General features: G+C 38.3%; 1 protein-coding gene across 1 annotated transcript in view; it reads left to right on the top strand.

The window, feature by feature from the left end:
* mmaa (metabolism of cobalamin associated A) overlaps positions 1–17,723 on the top strand; it is a 47,009-nt gene extending 29,286 nt beyond the window's left edge. The window contains exons 4-6 of the mRNA XM_063045037.1: positions 8,072–8,157; positions 11,348–11,497; positions 15,640–17,723. Coding sequence (XP_062901107.1) covers positions 8,072–8,157; positions 11,348–11,497; positions 15,640–15,927 — 524 coding nt within the window. The 3' untranslated portion in view covers positions 15,928–17,723. The remainder of the gene's footprint in view (positions 1–8,071; positions 8,158–11,347; positions 11,498–15,639) is intronic.
* Positions 17,724–19,372: the final 1,649 nt, after the last annotated feature.

The following is a 19,372-nucleotide window of genomic DNA, read 5'->3' as shown; positions in this document are numbered from 1 at the left end:
TTTCAGTGTATTGCAACAATACTACAGCCTATCCTCTAATAGATCCCTGGGTACCTCAGTGAGCCTAGTAATTGATATATGAGAATGCCTTCATTTCCTATCGTTTCAGCCCCATTGCTGGCCATCATCTATAATGGCTCCTCCAGTCTTAGCATACATCATCTCTTCCTTGGAATTCAGAAAATGCAGCAATGCTAACACCCTGGTTAGCTGCTGCTACCTCCTGTGATCTGCAGATGAGAGGTAAGTGCATAGCTAATGAATAATGTGTTTAAGATGTGATTAATACTGTGATAACAACTGTCCTGTTTCATGACAACAGGACTTGAATTTATACTACTCCCACTTTGAGTGGTAGCAATAACACTGGCAGCTAGCCTTTTCAATTCCTAATGGGATAGTAACTCAGCTGATGTGGTTATAATTCATTATCCCATTGTGTTACCTCGGATGGACACACTCCACTGCTAGTTACCTAGTATCAGAAAATTGTCCTTTCTCTGCTGTAGGAATCCCCTCAGTCCGCTTTCTGCTCCCACTATCCTGATTGCTCATGCGGGATTGAAGGCCCACTTACCTATTAGACTAATTACAGCTTTTAGGTAACTGATCATTTCAAGCAAATGGTTTTCTTCTATTTCACTTAACCACCATGGAGAAAGATAACTGGGGATCTAGTTGCTAACAGGTATTGAAGATTGTTAGCTGGTGAAGAAAACTTCTGTTAAACTAACATTGAATGTCTGACAAAGAACCTATCAATATAGAGACAGTGCAAGGACCAAGCAATGAGGTGTCATCAAGATGGAAACTAATGGTCTTGGACGATGCTGCAGAAGGTTGACATATACAGAAGAAACAGGTATGAGTCAAACACGGATGCTTGAGAGAAATCAGATTAATTCAGAATAAGAGGACATTTCTGGAAAATCTCTGGCTTTATCTGAAGAAACGAGAATGGAACCAAGTTCTTGTCCGCATAATGCTTATGGGCGACAGCTTAAAGGATTTCAAACAAGGCATCTGGGAAAGATGGGCATGAATATTGCAAAATAAATTGATGAAGGTTCACAGAAAGGACATTGAAGGAAAAGCCTTGAAGATTAGTGGAAGATTATAGGCAACATGCAAGCTTTGATCTGTATATTTTATTCGAAATGTTTGATTTCAAATTCTATTTTTCATTATGGAAAAGTGTGGTGGACAACAATTATGTAGGGACCACACCCAAAATGTTGTGTATTGGTCTGGCCTCCATATCTAAGGAATGATATTCGAAGAATAGAAGGTGCAACAAAGATATAGCAGGTTAATTCCAGAGACTGTGAAGTTTGAGTGTTGCCCCATGGAGAAAGAGAAGGCAGACTGGGCCAATGATCTCTGGAGTTTAAAAGAACAAGAGTTGTTATCATTGAAAAATATAAGGTTACAGAGATTGGCCATCTTGTAGGGATGACCAAAGCTTGGGTTACAATTACCAGCATGGCATAGTGATGCAGCATTTTTGTGCTATTGCTACACAGCTGTAGTGACCCATGTTAAACTCTGATCTTGGGTGCTCTTTCATCTTCTTACCATGTGAGTTTCCTCTGCATGCCCTTTGCTCATGTCCCAAAGGTGTGCTGGTAGATTATTATAAGTTGGCCTTTGTGTAGGTGGAATTAATGTGCATGTGAGAGAGAATAAGTTACCAGTGAAGGAAGTGGGACCAATGTGAATGTCCTGAAAGCTGGCATTGGTTCAATTACAGAGTGGTCCTCCAGTGTTACAAGAAAGTATGAGAAAATATGAAACTAAAGTATCGGTTATTCAGGACCAAAATGGAAGAAATTCCTTCACTAGCGTTTGGGAATCTTTGGAATTCTCTGTCCAAAAGCATCTTGTATATATTCAAATGTGAAAACAAAAATGCTGGAAACACTTAGCAGGTCAGGCAACAACCACAGAAAGAGAAGCAGTTAATGTTTTGGGTTAAAAGCCCATCATCAAACTAAGAAAGTGTAAAGAGGTAGTTTTAAGTTGTAGTGACAATTGGGTGTGGAATTAGTAGGGGATAGGAAATTTTTTGATAAGACTAGGATTGTTTGGATGAGCTTAATGTTTATGGAGTCATCTGGTTAATAGGCAATTTGATAGAGAGAAACAAAACAAAGAAAGGAACATGTTAAAGCCAAGTCCGCTGCTGCTAAAACAAAAAGAGACTATCTGCAGAACGAGCACTCTGAGGAGAGAGAAAAAATAAGATCAGTATTACAGATGGATAACTTATACCTTCTGGTAAGATGCGGCACACATGGTCGCAGTGACCTGCTCCTGCTCTTGTTTCTTATGTTCATTCCCACTTTGACCTCTCATAATTTCTAATGAAGCCCAGCATAAGCTTGAGGAATAGCTCGAAGATGTGAAGGACAAATAATTACATCTTTGGTTGGATCCGGAGAAGCCACTGTGACCACGTACAACATTAGCCATTCGCCAGTCCTCTGGGATTTCCAGTTTTTCTGCAGATTTCTCCTCTATTCTCTGTAACGTTCTCAAACTATTTTAGATTCTAGCATTCTTTTAGTTCTGGGCATTTCTATTCCAGTTCTAATAAACTGGCCCCTTATTTTACTCCAATAAAATCAGAAAGCTAACACAACTCACTGCTGCCTGATATTGTGATCAGTGACATGAATCACTCAAAACACTTTTTTTCTGCAGTGTACTGTATTATACATCTCTACCAAAGGAGGTGTGAGTCGCTCCTTCCTTCCACGAGCCTGCAGGTCACCCTTGGGCAAGGTGTAGCACCTGCTTACACCCTGATCAGGGTCATGTGAAGCCATGGGAGCAGGTGGTGGATGGTCGTATGACCAGCTGGTGCACATCACAAGTCCTGGTTATCAGAATCTGAATTAGGTTTATTATCACCCATGATTGTGTAGCCAAGTTTCCATTGAACTCAATATATAAGTTTGCTGATGACACCACAATCGTAGGCCATATCTCGGATAATGATGAGTTTGAGTTCAGAAAGGAAATTAAGAACCTGGTGGCATGGTGCGAAGACAATAACCTATCCCTCAATGTCAGCACGACAAAGGAATTGGTTGTTGACTTCAGAAGGAGTAGCGGACCGCACAACCCCATTTACATCGGTGGTGCGCAAGTGGAACAGGTCAAAACCTTTAAGTTCCTTGGGGTCAATATCACAAATGACCTGACTTGGTCCAACCAAGCAGAGTCCATTGCCAAGAAGGCCCACCAGCGCCTTTACTTCCTGAGGAAGCTAAGGAAATTTGGTCTGTTCCCTAAAACCCTCAATAATTTTTATAAATACACCGTAGAAAGCATTTTCTGGGGTGCATCACAACCTGGTATAGAAGTTGTCCTGTCCAAGACCGGAAGAAGCTGCAGAACATCATGAACACAGCCCAGCACATCACACAAACCAATCTTCCATCCTTGGACTCACTTTACACCGCACGTTGTCGGAGCAATGCTGCCAGGATAATCAAGGACACGACCCACCCAGCCAACACACTTTTTGTCCCTCTTCCCTCCAGGAGAAGGCTCAGAATCTCGAAGACTCGTACGGCCAGATTTGGGAACAGCTTCTTTCCAACTGTGATAAGACTGCTGAATGGATCCTGACCCAGATCTGGGCCATACCCTCCAAATATCCGGACCTGCCTCTTGGTTTTTTGCACTACCTTGCTTTCCCTTTTCTATTTTCTATTTATGATTTAAAATTTAAATTTTTAATATTTACTATGGATTTGTACTCCAGGGAGCACGAACAGCAGAATCAGGTATCGCTGTGATGATTGTACGCTCTAGTATCAGTTGTTTGGCGACAATAAAGTATAAAGTATAAAAGTATCTCCTCATTAATGATCAACGTTAGCGCACCTCAGTGATGTGTGCTTAACCCACTGCTCTACTCCCTCTATACCCATGACTGTGTGGCTAGAAGAAGAAAGCCCTTAACTCCGAATGGAGTCATCGGGACACCGTCATGACAGTTTTCTTTTTAACAGGCTTTCTTATTTTTACGAGGCCGAGTTGCTAGATCGACGCTCAACCCAGCACGGATGGAAAGCGTGCAAGGGAGCTGGCTGGATTCGAGCTCAGGAGCCTTCGCTCTGAAGTCCGGCGCTGATGCCACTATGCCACCAGCCGGCCAAGGGCATGAGGAGAGTGCGGGAAATGACAGGAGATTGGGGCTGAGAGAAAAAATGGATCAGCTATAATGAAATGGTGGAGCAGACTCGATGGGCTAGATGCCCTAATTCTGCTCCTATGTCTTACGGTGTTACAGCTGTACAAAATGTTGATGAGACCACACCTGGTATACTGTGTGTTGTTCTGATCCTGTTCTATTGGAAAGATGTGATTAAGCTAGAGAGAGTACAGAAAAGATTCACCAAGATTTTGCTGGATCTGCAGGACTTGGAGGGTTTAAATATAAATTGTTGACAGGTTTTGGAACTTTTCTTTTGATTTGATATGATGCACACTAGTTTGTAGATTAGCTCAAAAAATCCTACTTCTATATATTTTAAATTTAGAAAATGAGACATTAAAATATGAAAATAGTTGTAGGGGCTAAATACTTTTTGAAGGCACTGTATATGGAACTAGTTGCCAGAGGAAGCGGTACAGATCTCTGAACAGGTGTATGTTCAGGAATAGTTTAGAAGGATATGAGCAAAATGCAGACAAACAGGGCTAACTCAGGAGGACAACTTAGTCAGCATGGCCGATTTGGGCAAAGGACGTGACTCTGTTATGTATCTCTATGAATCTATAAATGTTGGAGTTTATCAACATTCTTAAAGTCAAAAGTAACTGTCCTCTGTTTATCATTCTAATTGAAACGATTATTGAGCTTTTATAAAATGTCAAGGAGCCAAGATTGAATAAGCATATGGAAGGATTTTATTGAATAGGCTCAAGGGATTGAATTCCTATTACAAAACATAGATTCTCATAATTAGCTCATCCTTGTGAAAGGTTGACTTAAAATGCTTTCATAATTGAATAATACGTTTCATCCTTTGGTGAGAGGAGGGGGAAGATGTCAAATTTTATAGCATTAAAATAGATGCTGAGCAAACTGAATCTGGGGTTAACTTGAAGGTATACAAAAATAATTACAATATATCGATGATCACGCCAATTATTCAGAAATCTTGATGGTCTGCGACCCTGACAAAGAGTCTCGGCCTGAAACGTCGACTGTACCTCTTCCTAGAGATGCTGCCTGGCCTGCTGCGTACACCAGCAACTTTGATGTGTGTTGGTCTGCAGTCTGTTTTGTTAGATTTCCAGAATGTAAGCCAGGGTTGACAGTGCAACCAGGACGGTGTCCAGACTGTGGGCTGGGTATGTGGCCGGAGATGGCATTGAGATGTGTAACTCCAGGGGTTGAGAGCTTGGAGATTTGTGGCCAAAGCCAAGGCCTAGTGTGCATATATATTTATTGACATTTAAAGATTCCGGATTGTTTCATGTCACTTCTGGTACACAAGTGTAACGGAGAACAAAGTAACTGTTATTCCAGATCTAATGCAGTGCGAAAAAAAGCACAAAAGATTAAGAACACAGTAATTAATTAAAAAAACACAATAAATAGAAATACAGAAGATTTCTTAAGTACATAGATTGTATGCCCATAAAGGTTCTCTGGAAAATTTATTATGTTGTTATTTAACGTACAAATTAGTGAAATAAATCATATTTATCAGAGTAACTTCTGTAGTCAAGAAAATCTACCTTGTCCTCCTTCCCCTCACCCCACCTTTTTATACTGGTGGTCTCCTCCTTCTGCTCCAGTCCTGATGAAAGGTCTCAGCCTGAAAAGTTGACTGCTTAATCATATTCATAGATGCTGCTTGAACTGCTGAGTTTCTCCAGCATTTTGTGTGGCTACTCTGGATTTCCAGCATCTGCAGAATCTCATGTTTAAGAAAATCTACTTGCCTGGCACAACCAAAGTCAAAAGAGTGCTAACAGGCCCTCTATTGAATGTACTCAGTGAATCAGTGAATTTAGTAGTTGCTCATGTTTGAATTGTATGAGCATGGGGGTTCAGTCTTCTACTGAATTTACAAAGGGAGCAATGAATTTATTCTTAAAATTCTAACCATCAGTACAAACTCCACAACAATAAAGAAACTTTTAAAATGATACTGCAGTAAGGAAGACCAACTAAAAGTGTTGAACATGAGCAACATCTTTTAAGGCTTAGAAAAATGGAAAGATGAAAACTGAACATGAATGCCATATGATCTGGTTGTAGTTTCAGTGATACAGAATTTCAAGACCTGTGCCCGGCTGGAAGCACGAGAAGAGTTTATTCAACATTGTAATGGTTTCTTTGGCTGAGGGCATCCACACTACTAGTTATTTATTCTTTTTTTTCTTCTTCTACCAGATTCTATGATCTTTATTTCAGGGCTTACAATCCTGGATCATATTTGGTGCTTTCCAATTCCAAAATTGTTCCAGGTGCAGAAAACCCACAAAATCATCTTTAATATTCCTTGATGGTTCGGTCAGTGAGTGTTAAAAGATTATTCATTTCAAGGAATGTTGTAATTGAGTAGAAAGCAGTATATAATTGAATGCAATCAAGGAGGAAATTCAGAGCAGAAGACCTTGGATGTTGGAATCATAACTACGATAAATACTTGTAAGATGCCAGAATTAGATGTGCAGGAATCCCAGAGAATAATGGAGTAGAGGGGCAAACCCAAGGAAAGAATTTGAGCTATGAAGATATTTTACAAGTTCAAGCATTTTTATTCTGAGATCCTTGTAATAAACCTGCCCTATCACTTCAGATTTGCTTGCCTGCATAAACACACATATCCCATGTTACAGTAAAACAAAGCATTTGGACTTGTTCTCATTTCTTTCTTCACATTCTCTTTTTTTTTGATTAGGTGGCGGAGCAAGAGAACTCCTGATCACATTTTCCAAAAGTTAATGTGAATTCATTTTACTGCTCTTCTAATTCATTTCTGTCACTCTTCTCTCCTCCCCACCCTCCAAGGTTCCTCTTGCTGTTTCCACATTCCATTCAATCTCATATTCCTTTTTGGTCTCCTTTGCTTCCCACCACCTCTTCACTCCCTTCCACTTTGCATACCCCAGTATTCGTGCCCCTCACTCTTTTGTTTTCTTCCCTATCATTCCTTTGAGCTTGAGACTCAGTTCACTTGCCCCTTTAAGTTTATTGGTATGGTGGCTGGAGTGGAAGGAGAAGTGAGCAAATGAGGAAGGAAAAGCAAGTGAATAGATGGGTGACTGAGGGTACAACAATTTGTAATTGCAATACTAAGTAGATAGGTATTACTAAAAGAAAAAAGAGAGGTTTTTATTTTTTGAAGATTTGGTATAGAATTCTTAATATTCAAATAATTAATCCTTTTAGGTTTTGCAACTTCCCATTGTTAATAATTTCAGTTAGCCCTGGTTATTGAACTTCTTCAGCAATATGAAAGTAACTAACTTCTCAAATCTGAACCAAAATTCAGGGTTTGATTGCCTGGAGATGTAGTTGTTTTGTGAATTTTCTCTATAAAGTGTTAAGATAAATTTGATACAGATTCTGACATAAGGTAATGATCATAAGAATGTAAATATTAACTCTGTTTTTCTCTCCACAGTTGCTGCATAGTCTGTTGAGTAATTAGTATATTTTCTTTTATTATTTCAGGTTCCTAGCATCTACACTATAATCATATTCTTTGATGTCCAAGAAACTAGTAAACTAAATTTGGTCTGAAACCATTATAGGAATTATTAATCAGAAAAAAAACGCTCATCAAAATGGTGTGAGATTTCATTTTGCAGTTATTAGAAATTAGGATTTTCCAACTTTGCCATTGTTTCAGTAGATGTAGTTTGAAAAATTTTACCCTCATGTTCAGTTGTTTATCACTGAAACTATTTCCTTGCTGATCATGCTTTTCAGCAATTTTGTTGATTGATAAACCTTTCAGTTTCCACTTGCTTGATGCAGTTTAATTAATTCAGATTTGGTAAAAGCAATGCCATTGTGGTTTTGTCTTCTGCTCAGGTGTGGGCCAGTCTGAGTTTGCAGTAGCCGACATGGTGGATATCTTTGTACTGTTTATTTCCCCAGCAGGGGGAGATGAACTTCAGGTGAGATAGAAACTACTTTTTTATCGCCGGATCTTTTTTAATGCATTGCTCCTCGACTTGTGAAATTAAAGAATAAATAGAAACAGCATATGATATGATTTTCTTAAGATTTCTTTAAGAAAATCATTCTGTGTGGCTTTTCATTTTTATAGAGGGTAAAAAGCCCTTGAGTTGCAAAATAGTATTGAAATTATGATTAAGATAAAAGATGTGGTGCAAGTGTGCAGTGATGATTTGCAGCATGTTGCTTGGATTTAAGCTTATAGGATCCAGTGCAGATTGGCACACTGGATCGGAAATTGGCTTGGCAACAGGAGGCGGAGGAAATGGAGGATCGTTTGTGTTTGGAAGCCTTCAATCTGTGTTGCACCACAGGAGTTGGTGATTGGACCTTGCTATTTGTTATATAATATAAACAATTAGTTACAAATGTAGAAGATATGATTTGCAAGTGACAGATGACATGAAAGTTGTTGGTGTTCATAGTGAGGAAAATAATATTAGGCTAAAAGATGATATTGATCATTTGGTAAGATGGGCAGTGCAATAGCGGATGGAATTTAATTCTAATAAATGCAAGTTAATGCATTTTGGGAGGACTAATAATAATATACCAAGGAAAATTGAAGAACAGAGGAACCTTGGCATACAAGTCCAAATATTTTTGAATATGACACATGGTAAATAAATTGGCAAAGAATGCTTGTTTTTATTAGCCAGAGCAAGAATATAAGAGCATAGAACAACTTCATTAAATATTGATTGGCATACAGCTGGTACAATGTACAATCTGGCTATCACTCTATAGACAGTATATGATTGCAGTGAAGTGTGGGCAGAGGACATTGGCCAGGATTTTGCTCAACATAGAAAGCTTCATTTACGAGAAGAAATTGGGTTTGCTCTCCTTGGAGTGGAGAAGGCTGAGGGGGATATAGAAAATCACAATGGGCATAAATAGGGTAGAGATTAACAAACTTTTCCTTTCAGCAGAAGTATCTAATATTGGAGAGCATGGATTTAGGATAAAGGGTAGAAGGTTTAAAGGAGATCTGAGGAGGATTTTTTCTCTCATCCAGGGGTTGGTAATAATTTGGAATACATTGCTTCAGTGAGTTGAGAATTTGCTCAGTTGAGAGTAGCTGAATAAGCACTTAGATTGTACAGTTCTGATAACTGGCAAAGAATAGGTGGATATGGTCATTGTGGACATGGTTAGCAGAAGTTTCTGTCAGTTCTGTATTATTCTGTGATTCTTTCTACTGGTTTCTTATCCTCTGATTTTATAGTAATCTGTTTGTCCTGCATGCTCATTCTTTTTTGTATTTATGCTGAGTGCTAAATGCCTTTAAAGACTTTTCTGATTTTTAAAAAATTGCTGCCTGGTCAAGTTAATTTTTTTTCTATTTTAATTATATAGCCAAAAGCTAAATCTTAGATTTTAAAGAAATAGCTTTGAAATTGAGAGAAGTTGGATGTACTAAGTATATAATTATTTATTGATCCTATGTTGATTTCTATTTAAACATTCTATCTTTCTATAAGCAGTTATGCTGCTACCAAGGAAGTATTTTCTTCATGTGTTTATCTGTTAAATCTAAATCAGTGACCCACAGTCCAGTATTCTAATTTATCGAAGTGCATACTCTTCAGCAAAAGCCACCTGTATTGAATTGAATTGACATTTTTTTACTTACATCCTTCAGATACATGAGTAAAAATCTTTATGTTACGTCTCTGTTCAAATGTGCAATGTGCAATTATAATAATTTATAACAAATATTATGTACAACAGGATAGTCAATATAACATAGAAATACAGTAGCATCAGCTTGAATTAAGCAGTCTGATGGCCTGGTGGAAGAAGCTGTCCTGGAGCTTTTATGCTGCAATACCATTTCCCGGTTGTAGCAGCTGGAACAGTTTGTGGTTGCGGTGATTCAGGTCTCCAATGATCCTTCGGGCCCTTTTTACACACCTGTCTTTGTAAATGTCCTGAATAGTGGGAAGTTCACATCTACAGATGCGCTGGACTGTCCACACCACTCTCTGCAGAGACCTGCGATCGGGGGAAGTAGTTCCCATACCAGGCAGTGATACAGCCAGTCAGGATGCTCTCAATTGTGCCCCTGTAGAAAGTTCTTAGAATTTTGGGGGGGCCATACCAACTTCTTCAACCGTCTGAGGTGAAAGAGGTGCTGTTGTGCCCTTTTCACCACACAGCCGATATGTACAGACTATGTGAGATCCTCGGTGATGTTTATGTTGAGGAACTTTAAACTGTTCACCCTCTCAACCCTAGATCCATTGATGTCAGTGGGGTTAGCCTGTCTCAATTCCTTCTTTAGTCCACAGCCACTGTATCAGGGTGATGACTTCCTCTCTGTAGGCTGCCTCGTTATTATTTGAGATTTGCCAATCAGTGTGGTGTCGTCAGCTGTATAATTGTTAGGAGAGGAAACAAGGATTTTTTTTCCCTGTTTTCTTGATTTATAATCCTTTCACTTCATGGCAACTTTGTTGCGCACTGTGGATTCTTTCAGCCAAATAGATTATAGATTCATAGAGTGCAGTGGCAAGCCTGTTGACTCACCAAGTCCATGCTGATCATCAAGTACCTGTTTATACTAATCCTACAGCAATTTAGTTTTCCACATCTCCATTAGTTCCTCCCAGATTCTACCACTGACTTACATGCAATAATTAACTACTGACATGCACTTCTGGGATGTGGAAGGAAATGGGAGCACACAGGGGAAGCCCAAGTAGTCAGAGGGAAACCCATACAAACTCCACGTCGTGCAGGAAATCTGGATCAAACCCAAGCCACTGCTGGTCTGAGGCAGCAGCTCTACTGGATGTATTAGTTTTAACCAATGTAGAGTAGTCAATAGCCAAGATTATTACCTCTTCCGTGAAAGGGAAACTGGCTTGCAGCAGAAAATTAAGAAAATAAAAGATTGAAATTTGCACTCAATGTCCACTGTTTCTTTAAGTTCATGTGCTGACCATGAGGACGAAACTGGTGTTTGGTTATGTGTAATTTTGATGCCAACTTAAAATGAACACTGGGATTCCCAAATGCCTTTTATAAGTTTCCACAGTAACTTGCAGGAAAGGATTTAAAAATGTAGACAATATTATTTTAAATTTACACAGATTTCATGAGATGATTTTTTTTCTTCTTTAGGGAATTAAACGTGGTATAATAGAGATGGCAGATTTAGTTGTTGTAACAAAATCTGATGGAGATCTCCTTGTTCCTGCACGAAAAATACAAATCGAATATAGAAGTGCTTTAAAATTGCTTCATAAGCAGTCCAAGATCTGGAAGCCAAAGGTATGTATAAATTATGGATGATGCATAGCTTACAAAATGAATTCCTTAGCTTGATTTTAGTCTTATACCAGTACTATTAATGGCAGGAGAAGGAAACATACATATATTTCTTCAATTTAAGGCTTATTTAAAGCAAATACAGGTTTGAGTACTACAGATCCAAAATTCGAAAATCTGAATTTTTTTTGATCACTGACATGACATCACATATAGAAAATTACACAAGGGACTAGGTAGATTCCCAGGTCTCTGCACTTCACAGACAGTTCTGAGAAATGACCTGACATCAGTATTGTGCAAAAGTCTTAGGCGCGTGTATATAGATAGGGTGTCTTAAGACTCTTGCATGGTATTATATTTCTCAACATGGAGTGGAGAGCAAGTCCATAACTCTGGTGGGAGAAAATGATGTTGGGAATGGTGAGGGTGGGATCCCGCAGGGTGTGGTACAGATGGCAGAGAAGGAGTGCCAGGGGCAGGGGGTTGTCTGGGTGCAGACATGTGGGTCTGAGTCACCAGGCAAAGTCATTTGATTTAAGCAGTTAGTTTATTGATCATTACAGAATGTCTCTCTGGTGCTTCCCACTCCCTCCCTTCTCTTTTCCCTTTTCCCCAACCATGATTCCCCTCTCCCTGCCCCTTTCCCACTTTCAGTCCACAAAAGAAACCCATATCAGAACCGGGTTTATCATCACTCACATATGTCATGAAACTTAGATTTTTTTTTGTGGCAGCAGTTCACTGTAGTACATAAAATTACTACAGTACTGTGTAGAGGTCTTAGGCACCCTAGCTTTATATATGTGACTAAGACATTTGTATAGTACTGTAGTAATGAACAGAAGTTAATGAAAAATATGAAAACACTGAATAAAGTGAAAAATAAAGATCTCAAAAGGGATTTGTCAGCATCGGAGTGAACATATGCCACTTAATGATACGCTAATGAAATAGGTAAAGATTTATCATGAAGAACTGAAAATTGAAGGTAATTGTGAATATCCAGCAGAGAAGACATGACATTAAATTTTTATAGATTTAAAAAAAATTAAAGATAAAGATGTCTGCTGATCACAAGGCAGCTGAGAAAATCATTGAGTTTGTGAAGATTATCCGGATGAAAATCTTAACACCAGAGCAAGTCTACAATGCTGATTGTTTTTATACCTTACATAAAATCTGAAAAAAATGTAAAATATTAATACAGTGAACTGTACTAATCAAAACATGGCATTGTCGGCAGAGACTGAAAGCCTGCTGTTGTTTGTTGTTGTTCAACAGCTGGTTCAGGTATTCTCCCAATGCTACCATACTACTTTTGGTGCCCTGTACACATTATATTAATGGTATGAAATAATTTTTACTGTTAAGTACATGTGTGATGATCAAGTATAAGACAATGTTGCTTACTGGTAGCACATCCGTTTGTAAATTCAGATTTGGAAATGATGGTGATCTGAAACTATCTCATTATATATTCCAAAATCTGAAAAATCCAAAATCCTGAAACACTTCCAGCCCCAAGCATTTTGAATAAGGGGTATTCAAACTATACCAGTATGTCCGGACTCTCCACAGTGCAGAGGCAGTTCTTAAGTAAGCGGTCAGCCACTGTCAAAATTGAAATACTTTATGAAGTAGAAAGGAGAAGGTAGCTGGATTGGAAGTAGTTGGGAATACTGGAGGCATGGGTACAAATACAGCCGCTGTGAACATAACTATGGAGCATCCACTGAGAGAAAGGAAATCCTACCCAAACAAAGCAAGTGCAGATAGCCTGGAGCTACTTCCAATCCCATGGAAGCAAGTTGTTCACAGTTTACTTTATACTCATAATTGGTATTTGAAAGAATGGATGCCATTCATTGTTCTTACTCTCCAACAATATCTTCAGCCTCACAACTGTGAAATTATGTGCACAATGTTCACTTCCATTTCCCATTCAAAGCAATTTTTTTCCCAGAATGCGATCTTGAATTTAGTCTAGATTAGATTATTACATAGGTTTTTTTTATCATGAAGATTCTTGCCCAAAGTTCTAGAAAGAAACCTTATAAAGACTTCATTTATAAACTGAAGTACTATCCAAAGATCAATCTAGCGATTGAAAGGCAGACTGATGTTCTGAACCAGGCACTATAACCATTGAAAAGTTTGAGGAAGTTATGAACTGGACAGGTATAACTACACTTAATGGCCACTTTATTAGGTACACCTGTACAACTACTCATTAATGCAAATATCTAAGTATCTAATCATGTGGCAGCAACTGAATGCAGACACGGTCAAGACATTTAATTGCTGTTTAAACCAGACATCAGAATGGGAAAGAAACGTGATCTAAGTGACTTTGATAGTGTAATGATTGTTGCTGCCTAATGAGATGGTTTGAGTATCTCAGAAACTGGTGATCGCCTGGAATTTTCATAGTCTCTAGAGTTTACAGGGAATGGTGCAAAAAATAAAAAAAACATCCAGTAGCAATAGTTCTGTAGGCAAAAATGCCTTGTTACTGAGAGAGGTCAAAGGAGAATGGCCATATTGGTTCAAGCTGACAGGAAGGCGACAGGGACTCAAATAATCATGCGTTTCAACAGTGATGTGCAGAAAGACACCCCTCAACACACAACACATTGAACCTTGAAGTGGATGGGCTATAGCAGCAGAAGACCACACTGCGTTGCACTCCTATACCTAATAAAGTGGCCAGCTAGTGTAGACTGTAATCCATTTAGGTCTGTTCTTTTTGAATACTTGTACATCTATGTAATTTGATGTTGGATTCACCACACATTAACAATGTTTGTAAAAACAAAATTTGCGTTTTGTTCTAAAAATATCATTTTTACTCTTGATTAACTCAAATAACTGTTGTCTGGGTCCTAAATTTCTGCTTTTTGTATAAAGTCAGACTAATAAATTAAGTTGTTCATTTATTTTCAAAGCTTCCAATATCAACCTAGCAAGGTTTATGAAATTAAAAAAAAAACGTGATGACTAAGACATCTTTGTTTCCTATTCCTTTACTCTTATTTCAGTTGGACCAATACAGTTTATTAGCCTTCAATAATTTGTAAGAATAAGGGTGCAGGCAGTAGGTTGTGTGCTGGTCTATCCTCTGCATCGTAAAATACTAACCTCGGCTTAATTCGTACTTCCCTTCTCTTAGTAAAGCAGAATCCGTTTGTATCTATTCATCAGCCAAACCCTAATACTTTTTTTCCATTTAAATATCCTATGAACATCAAAAACCTCTTTTCTTTCTGCTCATAGACTTAACATGAATGTGGCAAGTCTACAGAAATGTATCTTTGTCTCCTGTTTTAATAGCCGAGAAGCCAGTAAAGGGTTATAGCAGAGAATACTCCCTTTCCATTCTCATGGAATTTTAGAGTTGTAAGCCCAATTTTTTTTCAGTCCTCTGTTTTTTTCTAGTAGCAGAGTACATCTGTAAAATTATATATAGTTATCCCACAAAGGCAAAGGAGACACTTGCAGAGTTAATAATATAAACACAATGAGAAAATAAATATCAACATGGAAAAAAGTTCATCACATCCAACCTAGTAGGATGAAAAGACTAATGGTTTATAGAAAATTAAAGAGAAGTTGTAAAATAGTTAAGAAAATAAATGTTTTTGTAGAGACCAGTATTGTAGTCTAGGAACAGACAGCTAAAAAACTCTATGTTAGAAATCTGAAATAAAAATACGTAATACTAGAAGTACCTGAAAAATATAAGTTCCAGAGAAGGGAGTATAGACCAAGATAGGTTGAATGGAACACATTATTTATAATTCTGGAATCTTCATCCTCTTTTATTACCACCCCATGCTTCAGGTGTCTTCTTTTATTTTACTACCATAGATGAAGATTAGTTTTATTTGAAAATATTATATAACTATAATAAAATTTTTACTTTCCAACCTGCAAAGTCATGCTATTTCAGTATTTACCTGATGGTATGGATTTGGATTTACAGTTGGTAACATATTAAGTTTGAATGTTACTTTATTTGAGATGTTGTCAAACATTCACAAATGTTTGCACTTTCCAGAAACTTGTTTTTTTTCCATTCACATAACTGTCTAGAAGAACAATCCATTTGTGAGCCAAGTTTATACTTTTTCTTTCTTTTTTAGGTGATGCGTGTGTCTTCAAAATATGGAGAAGGGTTTACTGAACTTTGGGAGAAAATAGCAGAATTCCACAACACAGTAGTTGCGAGTGGTGACTTGCAAGTAAAAAGACAAAATCAGCAAAAGGTGTGGATGTGGAACATGATCCAAGCGAATATCACTGAGCATTTCTGTAATCACCCAGCTGTCAAGAATCAAATTCCCAGTTTAGAAGATAAAGTCGTCAGTGGTGATCTGACTCCTGGACTAGCTGCAGATATTCTTCTGAGGACATTTTTATCAAAGGAATAAATACTATAATTGTTGTAAATGCTGATTGACTATAGATTATATATTTATAATAAGTGTCATATTTGCAGTGGTAATTTCTACTCATTCAAAGAGTAGTGAAAAACCTTCCTGGGTGACTTATTGGAATTTTTATGTTGCACATCTTTATAAAGATTTTTTGTATTTCCATCACTCACAAATTTAAATAATCTATTGTATTCATACAGAATATTTCTTGGACAAGCATGGAAAATTTTTTGGTTTCTGTGCTGAGTCACCATGATTGTATTTTAATTTTTCTTCATTTCAACATTGTGCTAAGGAAAGACATCCTTGCCTAGAGGGAGTACAAAGAAGGTTCACCAGATTGATTCCTGGGATGGCAGGACTTTCATATGAAGAAAGACTGGATGAACTAGGCTTGTACGCGTTGGAATTTAGAAGATTGAGGGGGGTTCTGATTGAAACGTATAAAATTCTAAAGGGATTGGACAGGCTAGATGCAGGAAGATTGATCCCGATGTTGGGAAGTCCAGAACGAGGGGTCACAGTTTGAGGATAAAGGGGAAGCCTTTTAGGACTGAGATTAGGAAAAACTTCTTCACACAGAGAGTGGTGAATCTGTTTAATTCTCTGCCACAGGAAACAGTTGAGGCCAGTTCATTGGCTATATTTAAGAGGGAGTTAGATATGGCCCTTGTGGCTACGGGGATCAGGGGGTATGGAGGGAAGGCTGGTGCAGGGTTCTGAGTTGGATGATCAGCCATGATCATAATAAATGGCGGTGCAGGCTCGAAGGGCCGAATGGCCTACTCCTGCACCTATTTTCTATGTTTCTATGTTGAACTATAAATTGTATAAAACTAATTTCCAAAAAATAGTATCTTTATAAATGTAGAGTTTTAGTATATCACAATAAACTTCCATACAGAACGTTAAGAAAAGATATTTTAGGTGAATTTAGTTTTTTATGTATGTATTAAGAAAATAGTATTTGGGAATGATGTCTCCCTACGACTTTTTGAAATGCTTTGCAAGATTCTCTACTGCTGATGTCAGTTTATCTGCCTTCCACCCCAGATATATTAAATCCTGTAGAATAGTATTTAGGATGAACCTTAAGCGAAGTGCTTTCTATCATATGATTTAATTTTGTCAACTTTTACCTAGGGAAAAAGGAGCATTTATTTCACTTGTAAAACCTCTGCATTAGGTTTATTTTATTGGTTGAAGTGACAGTCATTTTGGAGCTTGTACATCATTTTATCAGTTGTCATTCTTATGACATAATATAAAAAGACTAATTTTTGATATTTTTTGTGTGACGAATTTGAAGCGACAGTTACACTATTTCCACTTCATTGGGTACACCTGTACACCTGCTTGTTAATGCAAGTATCTATCAGCCAATTATGTGGCAGAAACTGAATGCGTAAAAGCATGCAGACATGTCCAGAGGTTCAGTTGTTTATACCAAACATCAGAATGGGAAGAAATGCAATCTAGGTGACTTTGACTGTGGAATGATTGTTGGGCTGATTTGAGTATCTCAGCAACTGCTGGTTTGCACAGAATCTAGAATGGTGCAAAAAAAAAGTTCGTGGGCAAAAATATATTGTTAATGAGAGAGGTCAGAGGAGAATGGCCAGACTGGTTCAAGCTGACAGGAAGGCAACAGTAACTCAAATAATCATGAGTTATAAAACTGGTGCACAGAAGAGCAACTCTGAATACGTAATATGTCAAACCTTAAAGTGAATGGGCTGCAGCAACAGAAGACCATGAACATACAGTTGAAGTCAGAAGTTTATATACACCTTAGCCAAATACATTTAAACTCAGTTTTTCACAATTCCTGACATTTCATCCCAGAAATCATTCCCTGTCTTAGGTCAGTTAGGATCACTATTTTAAGAATGTGAAATGTTAGAATAATAGTAGAGAGAATGATTTATTTCAGCTTATATTTATTTCATCACTTTCCCAGTGGGTCAGAAGTTTACATACACTTTGTTAGTGTCATGTACCCCATGATGGGTTAAAGAACCAGCAGAAATGGAAAACACTTTGGAGTCCAGTATTGCTATTAACTAATGGCATTTATTAGTAACTATGCAATACAGTAATATATATGCAGATAAATCAAACAGGTTAGCAATGATTATATATAAATAAGTGTGGAAATATATGAAAACCAAGCTTCTTCACGTCTAGGGGTAAATAGTCTTAGGATGATGAGTGAAGTTCAGTTCAGTTTGTGGTATTTAGTTGAGTAGTGATGGAGAGGGAAAGATTTGAGTCTTCTGGTGAGCTGACGACGTCGATCTTCCCGTTGTCCTCCGAAATCCTTTAGAAGTCACCGACTGTGACCACAACAAAGGGGACCGTTCTTCTGTGGTGGAATTATCAACCCAGGCAAGGGTTGAACACACGAATAACTCCCCACCGGTCACACCCTTTTCACACTGCGAGAGCCACTGATCGATCCTCCAAAACCCACTTTTTCTGTGGGCACAACAAAGCTCATTCAGTGTCCAAAACCATGTGTCTGTAGGTCTAACAGCTGACTTATTTATCTCACCATGCTGAATACCAACTGTCCATCAAGCAGCTGCTCCCTTCTCTCTGTAAGAACTTGGAAGCTGCTGGTGTCCTTGCATAAGTGTAAACATGCTACCGAAAAACCATTAACACCATCTCAAAGCAGTCTTCGCCTCTCTCTTTCTTTCTCTCTCTTTTAACAAGGTGTCTGTGTTGGACACCTCTCTCTCTCTCTTTCCAAAAGCACAGTTCATAGGGGTAATTCATAGAAACAGAAAATACATGCAGGAGTAGGCCATTCAGCCATTCGAGCCTGCACCGCCATTTAGTATGATCATGGCTGATCATTCAACTCAGACCTCTATACCAGCCTTCCCTCCATACCCCCGATCCCTTTAGCCACAAGGGCCATATCTAACTCCCTCTTAAATATAGCCAATGAACTGGACTCAACTGTTTCCTGTGGCAGAGAATTCCACAGATTCACCACTCTCTGTGTGAAGAAGTTTTTCCTCATCTCGGTCCTAAAAGGCTTCCCCTTTATCCTCAAACTGTGACCCCTCGTTCTGGACTTCCCAACATCGGGAATAATCTTCCTGCATCTAGCCTGTCCAATCCCTTTAGGATTTTATATGTTTCAATAAGATACCCCCCTCAATCTTCTAAATTCCAATGAGTATAAGCCTAGTTGATCCAGCCTTTCATCATATGAAAGTCCTGCCATCCCAGGAATCAATCTGGTGAATTCAGGACCCCATCACAGTTTGCACTTGGTAGCATTGCCTTTACATTGTTTAACTTGGGTCAAACGTTTTGGGTAGCCTTCCACAAGTTTCTCACAGTAGGTTGCTGGAATTTTGTTCCATTCCTCCAGACAGAACTGGTGTAACTGAATCAGGTTTGTAGGCCTACTTTCTTGCACGTG

This window comes from Mobula hypostoma, chromosome 4 (assembly GCF_963921235.1).
Source record: "Mobula hypostoma chromosome 4, sMobHyp1.1, whole genome shotgun sequence".
In the NCBI taxonomy this organism is placed as follows: Eukaryota; Metazoa; Chordata; class Chondrichthyes; order Myliobatiformes; family Myliobatidae; genus Mobula; species Mobula hypostoma.
The sequence above is the reverse complement of the archived record's forward strand: the minus strand, read 5'-3'. Positions and strand labels throughout refer to the sequence as shown.